Genomic DNA, 17,453 nt, shown 5'->3' with positions numbered 1-17,453 from the left:
ATTCACATGTCCAGTTTCACGAAACTTTTTTTTTAATTTTGCCAACTGTAGGTTGTGAAGCGTGTTGACCAGTATTAAAAATTTCACAAACCTCCTTTTGAGTTCTTGTTTTATTACCATAACCAATCAAAATTAAAATGTCTATTCTTCGAGACTCGGACAAATGAGCCGTAATTAAATTTAATACGCGCTCAAATATTACACTGACGTCTTTCAGTAATTTTAAATACCTAAATGACAGCAGCCCACTAGATTCATATCAATTGTTTATTTGGCTTTTTAATTAATATTTTTGTATCTTCAAAGATTTCTGGAGGGAGATAATATTTTTATACTGTAAATTGTCAATTTAATAATAAAAATAGTTTCAGATTTTTTTTCACATGGTACAAAATAACGTTAAAATTGAATTTTTTCTATTCACATGGACCGCATTGTATATAGCGTTGTGTTTTAATTTGACTATTATAACCTCTATCTATTGTTGTAGTTCAGTAATTTTATTATATTCTTTTATTCACTTTGACTCGGTGTTCGCTTTTGGGTAAATTTTTTAAAACTTGACACATTTTTTTCCACCAATACGTACCTATGAGGCTTAATATTAGACTTTTTCATTTGACACCGGATAAACAGTGTGGTGCAATAAAAAGAAATGAATTCGTTACTTCGTAAACCTATAACTTACTTTTAATTTTTACTGTCATCTTTATTTCAGAAATTAATAAGTCTCTTTTATTATAATAAATTCTATTATTCATTAAATACAACGAAACATAAATTGAGTGATAAAACTGTTTACCTTCAGCTATAATACGATGAGAAAGCCGTGATATTTATTTGTGCAACCTCAATACGTATTCATTTTTGAGTTCATTAATATTTTGTGGTCTATTTTGACACACTTTACTTTTCAAGTATCCCCTTGAAAATAAGTCGAAAGGAGTCAAATCAGGCGACCTAGGCGGCCATTCTATTGTTCCTCTTAGATCTATCAATAGATTTGGAAACACGTTGTTCAAAACAGTATAGTGTGGAGTCACACTGTCTAGCTGCTGCCATATTTCTATTTGGAAATAACCGGTTCAATTTGGGGAGCAAGAAGTTAAGGCTTCTTCGAAAAAGTATAGTCCGATAAACCTATTATCTATTATTAACTTTCTCTGGTTATAGAGTACGGTACATTATACAGTGTGGACTTTCCTTAATCCAGCACCGATAAGTTTCACGATGGACATGACCGTAAAAATGTAGCTTCATCAGCGAAAAGAACCTTTTTCAAAAACATCGGATCTCTGTTATTTCCTTCTATTATAATTTCACCTAATCAATTTGTCTATCAAAATTATCTTCCATAATTTCTTGTACTAATCTCACTTTCTAGGGAAGAACTGTTGGTTGGTCCATGCTATTATCTAATGCTACTTACCGTGAATTGGTATGGGGATTATCTCGAAATGCTAACAGAACATCTTTCAGCACACGTGTTTTATCTCCACAACCAATCATTATTATAGTTTCAATCTTTGCGTTTCAGTCAGCTTCATGTTGATAGTTACAAAAACTTTTTAAATATGTCTTCCAAAATAATATTATTAAACACTTGACAGACAGTTAATTAAGTTTGATTGTCCAAGTATGAATGTTTATAGGGTAACTAAATTTTTAAAAAAGATAAACAGTAGGTAGATAAGACATTTCATTATCAGTATCGGCCTTTACAAGATTTATTTGTACATACAATAAATTTCATTAATAAATCTGATGAAATTTCATCATTAATATCTGTGACAACAAATTACTTTACATATAGAGATGGCTACATAGATACATAAGACCTTTTTCTACAACCACAATTCAAATTAAGCATTTAAAAACTCATATAAATACGTGTAATTACATATTATATATACGTCTAAAAGCGTGCGAAAAAGTACAATGCTTTTTAAATGGGATAATCATAAAAACACTATTTTTCATTTTTATATTTATACAGTTAGCTTAGATAATTTTCTTTTCTGTCTTCTGCCAAAGATTCTGTAATTGTCATAATTTTGTACTGCCACTAAAAAAAATAAAAAATGATACGGAAAATACTTATTGCATATTTTTCGGTAAAGACAAGCCAATGTGAATAGAAATAATCCACCTTATGATCCCATTATTCCATGCTGAAAACTACAATAAATTCAAATTTTAACATTGATTTAAGTATATTTCATAAAAGTATTTTTTAATGTGGTCCTAGGTAAAATATTCTATGATACTGGTGCGTGAGGTGGTTTTGCGCTACGGTCGTTCCTTTCATTGTCGAAACTCTAACCCGAAAAGATCACTTCACGAACTTGTATCATTAATAACTATTCTCATCATATATTACAAAATCCACAGTTGCATTTAAAAATTTTAGTGATGTCGTCATCACGCTCACATAGATGACATCAAAAATAAAAAAGCACATAATGAAGCTTCCTCATGTCTCAAAATCTGAAATGCTGTCGATACAAATATTCTCCACTAGTTTTTACTAAATAGGAATTTAGTTTCTAGTAAATAACAATAAAAACGCGGTGCGCTTATTCCAGAAACATTGGAAGTATATTTTCGAATATATTTAAAATAATTTGCTGTGTTTGTAACATAAATATATATTATTAAATTCAACCTGTCTTTATTCTCACTACACTGTGCAATTTCATTGTCTTCATTCGCCCATGATCTAAAGAACACCATATTTCTATTTATTCAAAGAGATTTATGGAGTAAATGAATCTCACCTATCCACGCCACTACTTATCGCGGACTGTCTAGCAGGAATAGTTAAAAACAATTGTGTACATACGCCTTCCGACAGCTTCGGCCAAAAGAAATTCATGTTTACGATTCGATGTTTTTAATGGTAAACAGTGGGGATGATGAGTCCACGTGGACTGACGATTTTATACGAGGAGTAATCATTAATTTTCATTTCTAACTTTGGTATGAGTGCCTTGGGTATTTATGAAATATTGATTGTTCCTCTTATAACTGTCTTCTGCAATTGATATTGGAATAACTATAGGTTCCTACGTGTTGAGGAATTTTGACTAAATTCTTTGATAGGCGTCAATATATCGAATGCGCAATTTTAAGTCGTATGTAATTGCATACTTATCACCCGATATTTTAGTTTGGATGTGAGATTATATTCTTGAATAGTAATTTTGTTTGTATTATGACTAGAATTTATTTACTTCATAATATTGAGTCATTCATAAATGTGAAAAACATTTGACTAACAACTAACGTATTGCCCAAGCAACATTTTCATTTTTATATGTATTATTTTGTTACATGATTTTATCGGTATTACTTGCAGTATCGGCAGTTTGTTGGTGACTTTAATTAACTATTCATTTTAACTTAGTTATACACACTGACCATTTTGTAAATATGAATATTTATATGAAAATTATAAGTGTATTACATTTTTTTGCGAAGATATATAAAAGCATTAGGAGTATTATTTCAATAGACTATAGAACTTTTCCAAATTTATTTCTCGTACTAGTCAATAAAGTGCTATGATGACGGTCTGCGGCCAAATGGTCCAATCGGCCTTTGTTCTCATCACACAAATTAATTAGGAGCGTTTCTATGGATAACGATCGCTTTGTTCCCCTACCTCCCACCAACGTATTCGGAGGCTTGGATCTGTAGAAGTTGTATCGTTAATTTACTTTTGCGAGACAATATAAGGCTTATTGGGATTTACCGACATAATTACAAGTTTACGCTAATTAACTCGTCGGGCCTGTTCACCAGGAATGTTTCTATGTCAGCGCTTGACAAAATAAACTATTGGAGCGAAAGGTGTTAAGTGGCTGAGAATTTGCGGTTATACTGACGCACTGGGGAATATTTGAGTGGGCGATGATCATTCTGAAGTTCATTAGTCCATAAAGAGTAGAAGAATCTTACTTTGAAGTTGAGGATTGTCAGTTTTTCCCATTAGTTTGATCATGAATTCTGTTTTTGGTTCCTGAATAATATTAAAAGAATATATTTGTTCACCAACGTCAATGATGATCTATTTTAATTATTGAATGATGACTAAGAGTAAATGAAGATGAAGAGAGTATAGAACATTGCCAACTTAAAGTGAATAGAATATATTGGAGTAAGGCTACAAGAAATGATGCACGATAAATTATAATTAGTGATTAATCAAATCAATAATAATAAAATGTAAATGAGCGAACCCTAAGGATAACCAATAAGTTTATACCTCAATGACAGAGAGCATCAAATATCAAAATCAGCTTTTGATCTTCTATTATTACTAAATTAACAATTCTGTGTATCTCAATCACAAGACTGTATGACTATACATACAAAAATGTGAATCTTAACTAAAAAATCCCATCCTGGCCATTAGAAATGTTATTACTTTTTAAGGAGTCTACTTGAACTGTTTTAAAGTGTGAATATTTTCTACCTGTAAATGGTGGGTGTGATAAGGAAATTGTTTATAGTGAAGATTCATTGGAATCGACCCTGAGATAGGAGTTGCTCCTCTGCAGGGCTGGGGTTATGATGATTGGTTTGTTCTTGCACTTACTGCTTCAGACGAGCGACCAAACAAGGTTTGAAGAGAGAAGATAAACAAAGGAAAGTTCCAGCTTTAAAAAACGGCTCTTTCCAGGTTTGGGGATACATTTTATAATTTTTTTGTTGTTTATTGTCTATTTTTTTTGTTTTTCATACGTTTTTTGATAGGAAACCGGGTAATTGGGGGCCGAGTACAGATTCGACTACATTATTTCCTATCGTTGGCCCTTTGGCTGGAGAATCAGTTTACCAGGTTACAGAAAAGTCGCAGACCTACGTTCATATTGGCTCTACGTTTTGGAAAAGACATTCTGACTATTTCAGAGAACTACTAGTTCTAATGCTTGTTTGATCTACCCATTAACTCCATAATAGTTTGTGACAATGCATCTTATTATTCAGTGGAGGTTAATTTGGTGGACTCATACGAGAACGTTGTCACACTATATTAACTTTACCCCAATATCATCCGCTTTTGAATCCGATTTTATGAGGTACCGTTAAGAACAACAAAAGGTAAATTAATATAACTTATTCATAGGATTGGTTGAACTTTTGTTTTCTAACATCAACTCAAGTTATCAAAACAGAAGAATCGATTAGTTCGAACTAGAAGTTGAGACAGATGCTTACAAAGAAATTCAATCAGTTATTATTAATTTAGAAAACGATTCGAACGACAGTGCGTCTTCTAAATGTAAAGTATGGTGTGAAAGTTTGGTGTGAAAGTTTGGTGTACTGATGACATATTTATATGGTGAATTGAAAACTAGTAACTCGACGGTAACTGCTGTTTGCCTCTCGTTGGGATGTTTTTATTAGGTAGGTAGGATGAATTTCATGAGGGAGTTCGTTCATTTCTGAAATGACCCTGATATAGTAGAACTTTTTCTCTGCAGGGCTGGGATTGCGTTGATTTTTAAGAGGGGGTTCCTTTGATTTGGTATCCCTTCATCGTGTCCTCCTATGATAGGATAATGTATGTAAAAACTATAAGTAGTACTACATACATTTTTTTTCATTGTAAGTTACAGCGGGTAGAGATGAGGCTGTATTATTCCTTATCGTCGGCCATTTTGCACGTAACGGGCTCCTTAGATTATATGGAAAACCTACGATCGACGATAGGATTTAGAAGCGGGTTTCACTTAATGAAAATGAGGGAATTGTCAAGGAAGGCAAGGTAATTTTCTGGGAGATCTTGGTAGTAGCCAAAGCGGGGGGTAAGGAAGCTTCCTCTTGGGCTTACAGACAAGGGACCGTCTTGTGGTAATCCAGGGTATGAGGAAAGTGTCTTTGGCAGTGGATCTCGTTTTCGTGATTAGACGATTTGCTGCATAAGCTCTGTCTCTTTACTTCTTGGCTTGGTTTCTCTTCACAGATGTTGGTTTTTACATCTACGTTTTTCTAGGCGTTTTAGTGTTCTTTTAAAATTGTTTCTCAAGTTACTGAGATATTTTGAGCTTTGTTTAGTTGTCCTGATTTCTTAAGGTACGGACTCTGCGGTTTTCTAAGAACGCTCTTTCTCTTGACTGGTTAGTGGTCTGTTGCTTGATGATGCTGGAATAGAGCTGGTATTGCTTGTTTGTTCATGACCCTGTTTTTATGTTCTTGGACTCTTGCTGATATTTTTCTGTTGGTGTGATCTATCTAAATTTGGTTACGGTACAGTCTGCACAATTTATTTTATAGCCGCCGTGGTTTTCTAGTGTGATTATGAAAAAAACAGTAATATAATTTAGGCCATGATAAATCAATAAACGTGTATTTCGACTCAATCAATGAACACGTACCTTTAGAAACAATATAACAAAACTTGTATCTACAAGATTCACCTTGTAACTCATAATATAATATTTTGTATAAATATAAGAATCAGCAATATGTATAGACACAGAGTTGCTGACAGTAACGTGTTATCAGGGTACCGAAATGTTGTCGAAGGTCAGTAGCGACAACAATAAATTACTATTTAGTTGTAATTAAATCAATCAACACATGGCAACCCTTCTACAACACACGATTTTGTAGTTTAAATAGTGTACTGTGGTTATGTTATTTTTTTAAACGCGTCCATTTCTATCTACATTCTTCAACGTTGTTTGATGCTTTTATTTTTTGTTTTTTTTTTTGTTTTTTGATGCTTTTATTGGCTTTTCTTGTTTTCTGATGGCTTTTTTCTCGTTTCTCTCTCGTTTTCTATTTCCATTTTGTTGTAAACTGTTTGAAATATCTATTTTATTTCTTATTCTCATGTTTCTGGATCTGTTAACCGAAAAGATATAGAAATCAAGAGTTCACAACTCTGTTTTAGGTGTTGGTAGGAATGTGCATACACCTGAGTATCTGATGATGTGCGATATATATTGAAACCCAAGGCTCCTTTCAAATTTCTTGTGAGTAAAAAGGTTAGAAAAAAGAAATAGAAATAACTGCTCAGTTATTGCAATGTTGTTCAGTTATATAAAGACGGGTTTAATACATGGGCGTGCAATACTTATTTTTCTTGAGTAATATGACAAAATGAAGACGAAATTTTTCGCAATTACTTGAATAAATTTAAGGTATAAACCTACTTTTGAACTAATAACATTAAATTTTATAAATTATAAGTCACTGATTTGAAATGTAGTACCTTTTGGATTATGAAAATTGTAATATCATTCATTTTCCAATGAATATTTGACAAATAAATCTTGAAAAATTTGTTAACTTACATACCTATATTTTACTTGATAAATGAATTGAATTTTGAATGAAACAAAGTCAATGATCATTTGGTAATCAAGTTACAGACACTTCGAAGTTGGATAAGGAAAAGTTACTTCTTAGAAAGAAAAATACTTTTTAATTAATCATTTCAACGAACAAAAAAACTGTCTGTGCCAGTGTAAGGCAGTCTATAAATAAATGAGAATTGTATTGATCGCAATTTCCGAAATAGATTTGAAAAGAAACAAGTAAGTAGGATATAAATCAAATTGTCGCGTATTTATTAGGTCAGTTGCGAATAGTATGTTTAGTGAATTACGGCAAGATGAAGTTCTCGAAGTTGGAAAACTTTGTTTTCAGTCTTATAAGATATCAGCAACAGTACATTAACTATGAAAGCATATACACAACCGTGTTTTCGACGATTCAGATATAAATAATGTTTATGTGTGTGTATGAGTATACTAATATACTAGATAACATTTGAAATATTCATAATTATCGTTGTCGATTTTTTTTATAATTACAGCGTCTTTGCGAAAAAAGATCATATTTAAGTACAATACTGAAATACAACATTTATGGTTTACTTATATGTCATGTTTTGTGTCATAGTAAGACGCAATTTCACAAGTTTAAAACTCCATTGTCAGTTTAATCACAAATACCGATTTTTTCACGTTGCGTTGTATAGAAGGCTTCACCGGCGATTGGAGTTTAAATTTTAGTTAAACATTAAACTGAGAATTTCAACCTAGGTTTTTCAATTTGTTGCATTAGTAGTCTGATGACAAAATTTTTAACATAGTCGACGCGGTAAAAAGACAAACAGTTATTCAGCCTATGATTGAGAATCTTTTAACAGATATATATATATATATATATATATATATATATATATATATATATATATATATATATATATATATCTCAGCATTTAGTTAATTCAAGCTTCAAGTTACATTTTTAATGCAAGGCGAAGTGCGAGGAGGGACGCCAATGAACTGCCAACGATTTTGCGAACAGTGCTTGCACAAGCGCCTTTACACCAATTTTTTGTAGCCCTCTCTGTATATTTTCCTCGATTAGAACAATTGATCTTAGGGTATAGACGGAAAATGTTTCGTTTCGTATTTTTGCATCCCTCCTGTCTTTAAATATCCGCAAATGAATCAATTATTTCCACGTACTATTAATTGTCTTTGTCTCGAAGATTGTAGTAATTTCGTACATACGTGGTCTTTTCGTAAATTTAGAGTTAAACAAGAAAACGTATATTTAAAATTTCGACTGATTGAAGCAGGGGTTTCTCAAGGAAGTGTTTTGAGACCAATACTGTACCTATTATATATTTGTGACATCCCTATCACGGAAAATGGCTACATTTGTAGACACTGCAATACTAGCTGCTGGAGAATCAATTGTAAAAGTGCCTAAGAATCTTCAGAATTCGATAAAAAACAGATGCCTGGACTAAAAAATGGTATATTCAAATCAGTTAGGGTAAAATCTGCGCATATCAATTCTACCTATAAGAAAATAAACAATCTCTCAGTTATTCTGAACAATAAGACTATTTGTAAAAGAAAACGGTCCAATATCTAGGTCTACATCTGGATAGGAAACGAAAGTGGCAATAACATATTGAAAAGAACAGAAAAACTGAAATTTGAAGATAAAAAAACTCAGTTGAATAGGTATTAGCTACTAGAGTGAAGTGTGCATAAAAATCTGTATCTTAAATGAACCATTGGGGTTACTTAGGATAGTAAAATACTGAATTAGGTTAAATATAAAATGTCAGTTGATAGTGAGATTAGGTACTGAATACTGAAATCCAGGGAACAGTAGGAATATAATTCTTTTATGGAGTGGCGTACTAAAAAGGCATAAACAGCTTCACAGAGTGTTACTAGCTTACTTTGAAACTAAATCCAAAATGTCGATGTCTTTAACACTTTGGTCGTCTTATTCAAAACTGAAAGGCACCCTAATGGTAAAGAACGACGTAGATATCGATAAATACTCGAAACTAATTGCATATTTAAAAAATAAATTATTTAGCTATAGGCACAAAAAATCTAAAACATTTGCCCGTAAAGAAATAATATAAGTTTAATAATAAGCAAACTCCAGACGACCATTATCTAATGCATAAACAAAAAAAAATTATGTAAGCTTATTATTTGTAACATCTTTCAGGTTGCTTTAATATTCAGAATCGTTGAACTCTGCGGAGGAAGGAATTGTATAAAATGAAGTGTAACGATATTAATAATACAAATGTCAGAACAGATAATTTCCTTTTTGCAGTATAGAAATGGAAAATGCAAAACCCAAGTTGTAAGTATCAATACCTTTTCAAAAATTCCCTCGCTTATCGCAATATATTTGAATTTACATAATCCAAAAAACTATATTGGGCATATACATTTCGACTCTATTTCGTCTCTATTAGTGGATTCCGGTGGTGATATAATGCAACTAAAGAAGCACGGTGGTTGGAAATCCAACACAGTTGCCGAGGGTTACGTAGACGACTCAATGAAAAACAAAATAGATTCCGCAGTGAAAATTTCAACGGAAACAACTAGTTCCACTACACTACACTGGCACGCTACAGAATAAGATTATACACTTCTCACTTTTTTCTCCGCACTGCATTTATTTCTATCATTCTTTTTCATTAGGGAATATTTAAAATTTAAACTTACTGTTTCTGCCTGTATTTTTTCACTCAACATCACAACAACGAATGAACATTGTTCATTCAATGGTCACGTATTTACGATTTACGATAATTCAACTGATTTTTTTTGGTCGTATTCAATAAACTGAAAATAATTTGGTTCTTGGTTTCTACAATATACATGTATTACGAGTGCTATTTGATGGAAGTGTTTGTTTTCAATAAAAAGTTACTTCACTGTAAAAAATGTCTGATTTTCTAGAATAATCTTTTGTTAATTTAACGCAAAAAATAATCTCTCGGAAATTCTGCAAATACGTATTTGCCTCTGGTATCACCTCTTCATTTATCTGAAACCGCTTTCCACCAGACCATTTGTTCAAGTAATCGGAGGTAGCTAGATCAGATAAATCTCGCCTATGAGGTAATAAAACGTGACGCAAATCGGCTAATTTTTCTGCAACAAAAGCGAATAAATAAGCAGATGCATTATAGTGGTAGAACAATACTCTTTTTACTTACAGATGCTATTAAATGTTTCACTTTTCTTATCTATTTCAATAATTTCTCACTGATATTATGATAACCCAAGTCAACAATGAATTATTACATGTCAGATTCGTTTTCTATATTGTCAACGCAACGTCGACATGTGCTAGCAATTCCATAACAACAGCACAATTATTATTGCTCTCAACGTTCCAAAATAGAATAGTTTTATTGTAACTTTTTAAATAAAAACAATTTAGATTTGTGAAACATTGATTAAGCTGAAATTCGAAGATTAACTATTAATTATTATTGGCTACCAAGTACATCAACACAAAATATGAATTGCTTATGTATCTCTATGATTTGAAAAATGCAAGCCAAGGAGAATTCTTTTTCAAATATGTAGTACTTTGTTGATTCATTTGGTGGAGTCTCAGTACACGATGCTGAGGGGTACCATAATTACTAAAAATTGTGTTGATATATGTTATGTTTTAAACCATTCTAAAATGTTAACTTCAGAAGAAAATCCATCAATTTGAAAAATACGCACCCGAAAAAAAGTATTTGTAAGAGTAGACTTTTCAGCAAAAAAACACGAATGATTGCATTTCTGGATTTAATTCCAGGTCGCATCAGTTGAAAGAATTCAGTGTACGATACGTGAAATAATGATATACTTATTGTACGATATACTTTAACAGATGCGGTTGTTTTTCTCAAGTTCAGCATCACCACGTGTCAGCAAAACATATATACGATTGTCAACCTCTGAAAAGTGATTTTTTCTTCAAACTGTCCTCGTATCTTTATTTCTTTCATACTTTTTCAATAAAGCTAATTCACTTTTCTCTATGATGATACGTTAAAAATAATATTGAGGGTGAAGTCGTTTTTCTCATTATATATCGCTTTCTCTCTCCTAAATATATACGCCCTGTTATTTAATGAAATCATTGTACATTTATAATTCTATTTTAAAAAAAGATCTCAAATAGATATATCTATTTGGTGTTTGAAACAAAGTGTTAAATCTTGTGACGAATCTGTTTCCTCAATCACAAATAAAGTGGGAAAATGTCTCGAATTTGGAGTCAAGCATCCTCAGGCAAGGTTTCATCGTAACTTTGAGAATAAATTACTCAAATTCCTGAAAACAGTGTGATTAACGGAACTCTTCAAACTCGAGCTGGGTTGAAACCAAAAGACATTTATTTTCAATTACTGACGCAATTATAGTTACGTTTTGAAATATATCTGAAGGTTTCCCATCTTTTGTCCATTATTTCAACTAGATTATACATAGAATAAAATTTCACAGCCGAGTTTTCGCCTTCTCCGCCCGAGGTTATAAAAACGTGTAACCCAAAAATAACTGAGAATGCATTCAATTATGTCGCGATTTTCTTTAAACTATGAAATCATTAACGTTCATTTTGAATTTAGAATTTTTCTTTTTTTAAATACACCTATAAATATACTAGATGTTACATAAAAGCTAATAAGATTATAACAATCAAGGGTAAGTACAAACATTAATTAAGACTTTCTTTCAAGAAATTTAATTATTATTCTTTTTTGTTAAGAAACCTTTCAAATTATGTAGACTGCTTACTATTTGAATGGGAAATCCCTTTTCCTTCCCTTTCTTGATGCCAGTTAATATATTAATGTTCTCAATTTATTTTCAAATTAGACAAAGGTGCTCTTAAATATTTGAATAGATATTCTTGTTTCCTCAAAATTAATTGTCTTCTAAATTTTACACAAATGATTTTTATATAAATGATAGTACATTGTGATATGTATCACTAATACAGATAAACATCTGAGGTTTCGACTACATTCAGTCTTTATCAAAATAATGATAATGATCTTAGGTGCTTCGTTCCCTTTTAAATCCACTATGAGATTCTTCAAGTGTGTCTTCTACTGTTGATCTAATTCTTTCCTCTAATATTTTTTCAATTATTTTCATCGTTGTACTAATTAATGTTATTCCTCGGTAGCTGCTGCAGTCTTTTGCATAACTTTTTTTAAAAATTGGTACTATCATTACTTTTTATACCTTCTTCCAATCTGTTGGGAGTGTCTCATCTTCTATATGTTGTCTATATCTTCTATATCCTTTTTCACCCAGATTTTTTATCATTTCTGGAGTTACCTTGTCATATCCTAGTGCTTTTTCATTCTTTAGTTCTGTGATTGCATGTTCTATCCCTTCTTTACTAATTTTTATATCTGATTCTTCCACGATGTTAATTTTTCATATTTTTTAATGTTTTGTAGGAGAGTTTTTATTTGCTTTAGACTTTTCTTCTATTTTCTCACCAAATGCTTGTCATTATGCTTTTTTTAATGTTTTAATCAGTTCTTTGTTTTTTTTTTCCTTTTTTGTATATATTGAATTCTTCTTCTGTTTTTTTTTGATATGTTAGTTTTCCATTTTTTATTTACTTGTTTCTGAATTTCCCTCGACTTTAACGATGTTTGTTTAAATGTAATATAATATATAATAAATAAATAGTGATATTACTACGTATAGTTATGAGAAGTTACAGGTGGATTTTATTTACACGTTATATTATAAGTTATACTTCCTCGGCTAGTTCTTTTTCTCTCTGGATCTTCTCATATATTTTGCTTCTGTCACTTTTCTGATTGGGCTATGTGCTGTTCCTGCCTTTATATGTTCGTACCGGTTTAAACATCTTTTAACTATTTTGTTTCCTACTGTTTCCAGTTTGAGTTTCCCTAAAATTACCCCATTTTTTATCCTATCCATACTGATTTTCCCAGCTGGTTTCCTCGATTAATCTCCGCTGCTTTTTGTTCATCACCCAAGTTTCACTTCAACATATTAACGTGGGTACAGTTATCAAGATGCATACTTTTGTTTTTGTCTTCTCATATTTCTTTTTTCCCGAAAATTGTCTTATTAAGAGCATAGTATATTTGAATTTTCTTACTCTGTTCGCCTTTTTTTATCTATTTTTCCGTGTTCTGTGAAAATGACTCCCAGATATTGAAAAACGGCTACTTTACCTATTCGTTGCCCTTTCATTTTTCAATCTTTTCCATGTTCTCTGTTTTGATTTATTACCATCTTCTTGATAATTACTTCCATTCTCAGGTCTTTTATTTTCTTTATCCACGTGTCTACTTCTTCTTCCATTTTCTTAAATGTATATCATTCGCATAAACTAATCTCTTCTTGGGATAGTTATACTTGTAATATTGTTAATACTTGTATGGTGCAGCTATTCTTGTAAATTTTTTCGTTTATTTATCGTTTCCGTTCTAATTTGTTATTTATGTTGACACCAATGTAACTTTTAGGTGTGGATCTCTCACTCTTAAACACCTACCAATTTGTTTACCCATAACAGCCAACTTATTCATGCAAATTTTTTGTATGCTGGTAATTATAAAAGAAAAATTTAATGTGGCATGCTTTTTGCCATGGAGTAATCATGATTGATTTTTTGGATAAGGTTAGAACAATAACTGGAGATTACTATTCGACATTACTGACCACTCTACGGGAAAAAATTAAAGAGAAAAGGTGCACAAAGCTATCCACAGGTGTTTTGTTTCTGCAGGACAACGTCTTTGCACACGAATCTCATGTTACCATGCAAAAAATTCGTGATTTAGGGTTTGAATTACTAGAACACCCCCCTTATTCACCAGATTTGGCTCCGTCCGACTATCATCTCTTGCCTCAACTAAAAAAAAGTTTAAAAGGTCGTAAATTTTCTTCCAACGAGGAGGTAATAAAAGCTGTGGTCGTCTGGTTTGCAGAGCAAGAAGAAACATTGTTTTTGAAGGTCTAGAGACGTTGCAGGTCCACTGTAGTAAATGTATCCAATTAAGAGGAGAATATGTTGAGTAATAAAATATTTTGACATTGAAATTTTGTTTGGTTCTATAGTAGGCTAAGAATTTTTCAATATATCCTCGTATCAAGGATATATTCTGAATAATACTAAATGAAACTGATAATAATTATAATTTCCCTAAAGAATTTAAACCAAAATACCTGCTGCGTTTGATTTAAAATAAATGCTCAAAATGTTTATAATTGTATAATATAACGGCATATACAACTTTTCTCAAATTATTTTTATAATTTTCCAATTCAAATCTTAGTTATTTGCAATGTTAGTTGGCTATATTACTCATTGAAATAAACCTACAGAAAAATCTAAGAGTGAAAGGTATGGCGATCTCACTGGCTACTCAATATTAAATCGAATTTGAATGGGAAAGATTTCGTATAAGTCACTTCTCATCATTAAAGTATAATGAGCTGTTGGAACAAGATACTTTCATTCGAAAAGAATAATTCTTGTGATGGGATTCTTAAATATTTTTTGGTTGTTAAATTAATATATATATATATATATATATATATATATATATATATATATATATATATATATATATATATATATATATATAAAGAATCAAATAACATGATCAATATGAAGATATGAAGATTATCCGCTAATCATTATCCACAGAATTTTATTAAGAACTATTTCATTTAGGTTCAGTTTATTAATTACATCTAAGATTGCCTTTTGGTAGCTCCATCACAAAAGTCATTTCATATGGATAAAGTTTCTTTTCACAGATTGTCCAGTGAACAACGGTAAAAATATGGTATCACCTCAGAATTCCACCAATACGCGTGGATCTCCGTGAAATTATGGAATTGCGATCTATTTATCCTTTACTCAAAATTTATCTTATGCCAATATATGCAGATTATTGGAAGTGGTGAAAACTACGTCTTATTGTCAAAATTTATTAAAGCATATAGAAAGTTAAAAAAGGATACTAGGATACTATTTATACTTTTCAATCCTTAATCAATGTATTTCAAACTTTAAAAACCCCCTCTCATGATAAAATTAACAAAAAAGCAATTATAGTACTTCATCTTCCTTAATTTACATTAAAAGTGTTTTCTTTATTGTATTCTACTCAAATGTTCCTATATCATAAATTTTTTTAAACTTATAAATAATCCCTTATCACAAAAAAAATTGAAAAAAGACATTGATCTTATTTATAGAAATAAAAATATTACTTATGTTAATTTGATATTTTTTGTAGTATTGATTTGAGCTAGGTAGTCATTTAAAAAACGATTTTGTAAGAAAATTCATAATCTATTAGGCTAAAGAGGTTTTGAATTTCTTGAACCCTTTATTTTTAAAAGGGAAACGTTCAAAGGACTCCAAAACGGTACTAGTGACACACTTCTTTGCACTTTAAAATGTTATATCTCGGTTAATTTTGAAATAAAAAAAACAAATTTAAAATAAAACAATTTTTTGTTTTCTAGCAGTTTTAACGAATCTTCCATATTTTTCAACTTATTTTTAATAAAAGACAATCAAGCCCTCTAAACAACTCAAACTTCTTAATCCTATTATTTGTATTCAATTAAAGTGGTTTGCTTATTTTATTTCAATTAGGGTGATAATGTCAAGGGTAGAAATGATGTTTTTCCGTGAAATGGAAAGATCCCATTTTATTTTCGTCATAACTCCCTCATTTTAGATATTGTAAAGTTTTATAAAGTATCATTTGGATTTTCAAAGTTCTTTAAAAAAGGTTCAACAAGGTTCAACAATTCGTAAAATTGACCGTTAACAACTAGTTCAATTTTCAATGTTTCTAAGTCTTAATAAGTTCCACCTTTAATAAATCGGTTTGTATTAGATGTATAAGAAAAAAAAAGTTCTTTTTATTTTTTTAAAGCTATATTTAACCTCCTCACAGTTTATTCGGTAAAATTTTCGAGTTATTTATGAAAAGTCGTTTTAAAAATATGCTTTTTTGTAACAAAAATTCAAAATTTTAATCAAAAATAAGTGAAAAAGTATCATTTTTCGAAAAAACTTCATTTGTGTGTATTTGTGCCTAGATTAGTTGGGGTAGTATTCACCCAGGGTTGATGGAAATCTGAGGTAAAAACCATTCACGGGGCAATTTGACATAAATGTGACATCGAACGAAAGATCGAATTTTACAGTATCTCCAAATAAATACGGTTTCTTCAGTAATGATTTGAAATGTCTATATTCTATGAATTGTGCCCGAATATCAGAATTTGGAAAATTTAATGTGGTTGAGGATACCTCCGATTCAACTAGTTTATGTCTCAAATTGATTTATGCAATTGCTCCTATAGCCTAACAAAATTTTTTTTCATGACAAACTTTTAACATGACCAAGATCCTTGATTAGTATCAGGTATTTTTCATATACTATACTAACAGTTTAGGAATTGATTACTATATGAATGGTGAATGAAGAGAAACAATTGCAAATTATTTCATGGGACGCAGCACTTTCAAAATAGTATCTAAGTGATTTTTTTTCGGCTTCTTTAATCTCTAGAAAGTCATTGCATAAAACCGCTGTTATATAATGAAAATTTATTCGAATTTTATTTTGGATTGTAATTAGATATACTCACGTTTTTTCTGGGTCATATTGAGGATTTTCTGATGGATCTCGAACACGCAGATTTTTTCTTATGTCGCTACTATTTTCCATGGATCGGCTATGCGATAAAGAGCCAGGTAGTAGCATTGCAATTTCTGAAAAAAAATTATATTTCAATTTTACAGGTAACAGGTATTTTGACACAAATTTATTATACGTTCAAAATACTCTTTTCGAGCCAACACAAGCATGCCAACGCTTAATCCAATATTCTTGCAATTGTCAGTTCCATCTAAGATGCCACTTTCGCGATTTCTGAATTTTCAAAGATGAAAAATTCAAAGGTAGCTAAATCTGGCAAATGCAGTGACACAGCGACGATTCCAGTTTCATGTCTTACAGTCATACTCGAAAATAACGGCGATTTATCGTGGTGAAAAATCCATGAACTGTCTCACACAAATCCAGTCGGTGTAGGGTCTCTACTCGATATTATTTTAACAAG

At 31.1% G+C, this 17,453-nt stretch overlaps 1 protein-coding gene across 2 annotated transcripts in view; it reads right to left on the bottom strand.

Annotated features, from left to right (window-relative positions):
- LOC130904017 (somatomedin-B and thrombospondin type-1 domain-containing protein) overlaps positions 1–17,453 on the bottom strand; it is a 205,882-nt gene that overhangs the window by 61,228 nt on the left and 127,201 nt on the right. For both annotated transcript variants that reach the window (XM_057816512.1, XM_057816511.1), the window contains exon 3: positions 16,980–17,103. In XM_057816512.1, coding sequence (XP_057672495.1) covers positions 16,980–17,103 — 124 coding nt within the window. The remainder of the gene's footprint in view (positions 1–16,979; positions 17,104–17,453) is intronic.

Source organism: Diorhabda carinulata, chromosome 2 (genome assembly GCF_026250575.1).
Source record: "Diorhabda carinulata isolate Delta chromosome 2, icDioCari1.1, whole genome shotgun sequence".
Lineage (NCBI taxonomy): Eukaryota > Metazoa > Arthropoda > Insecta > Coleoptera > Chrysomelidae > Diorhabda > Diorhabda carinulata.
Note: the sequence above shows the minus strand (reverse complement) of the source record. Positions and strands in the feature narration are given on the sequence as shown.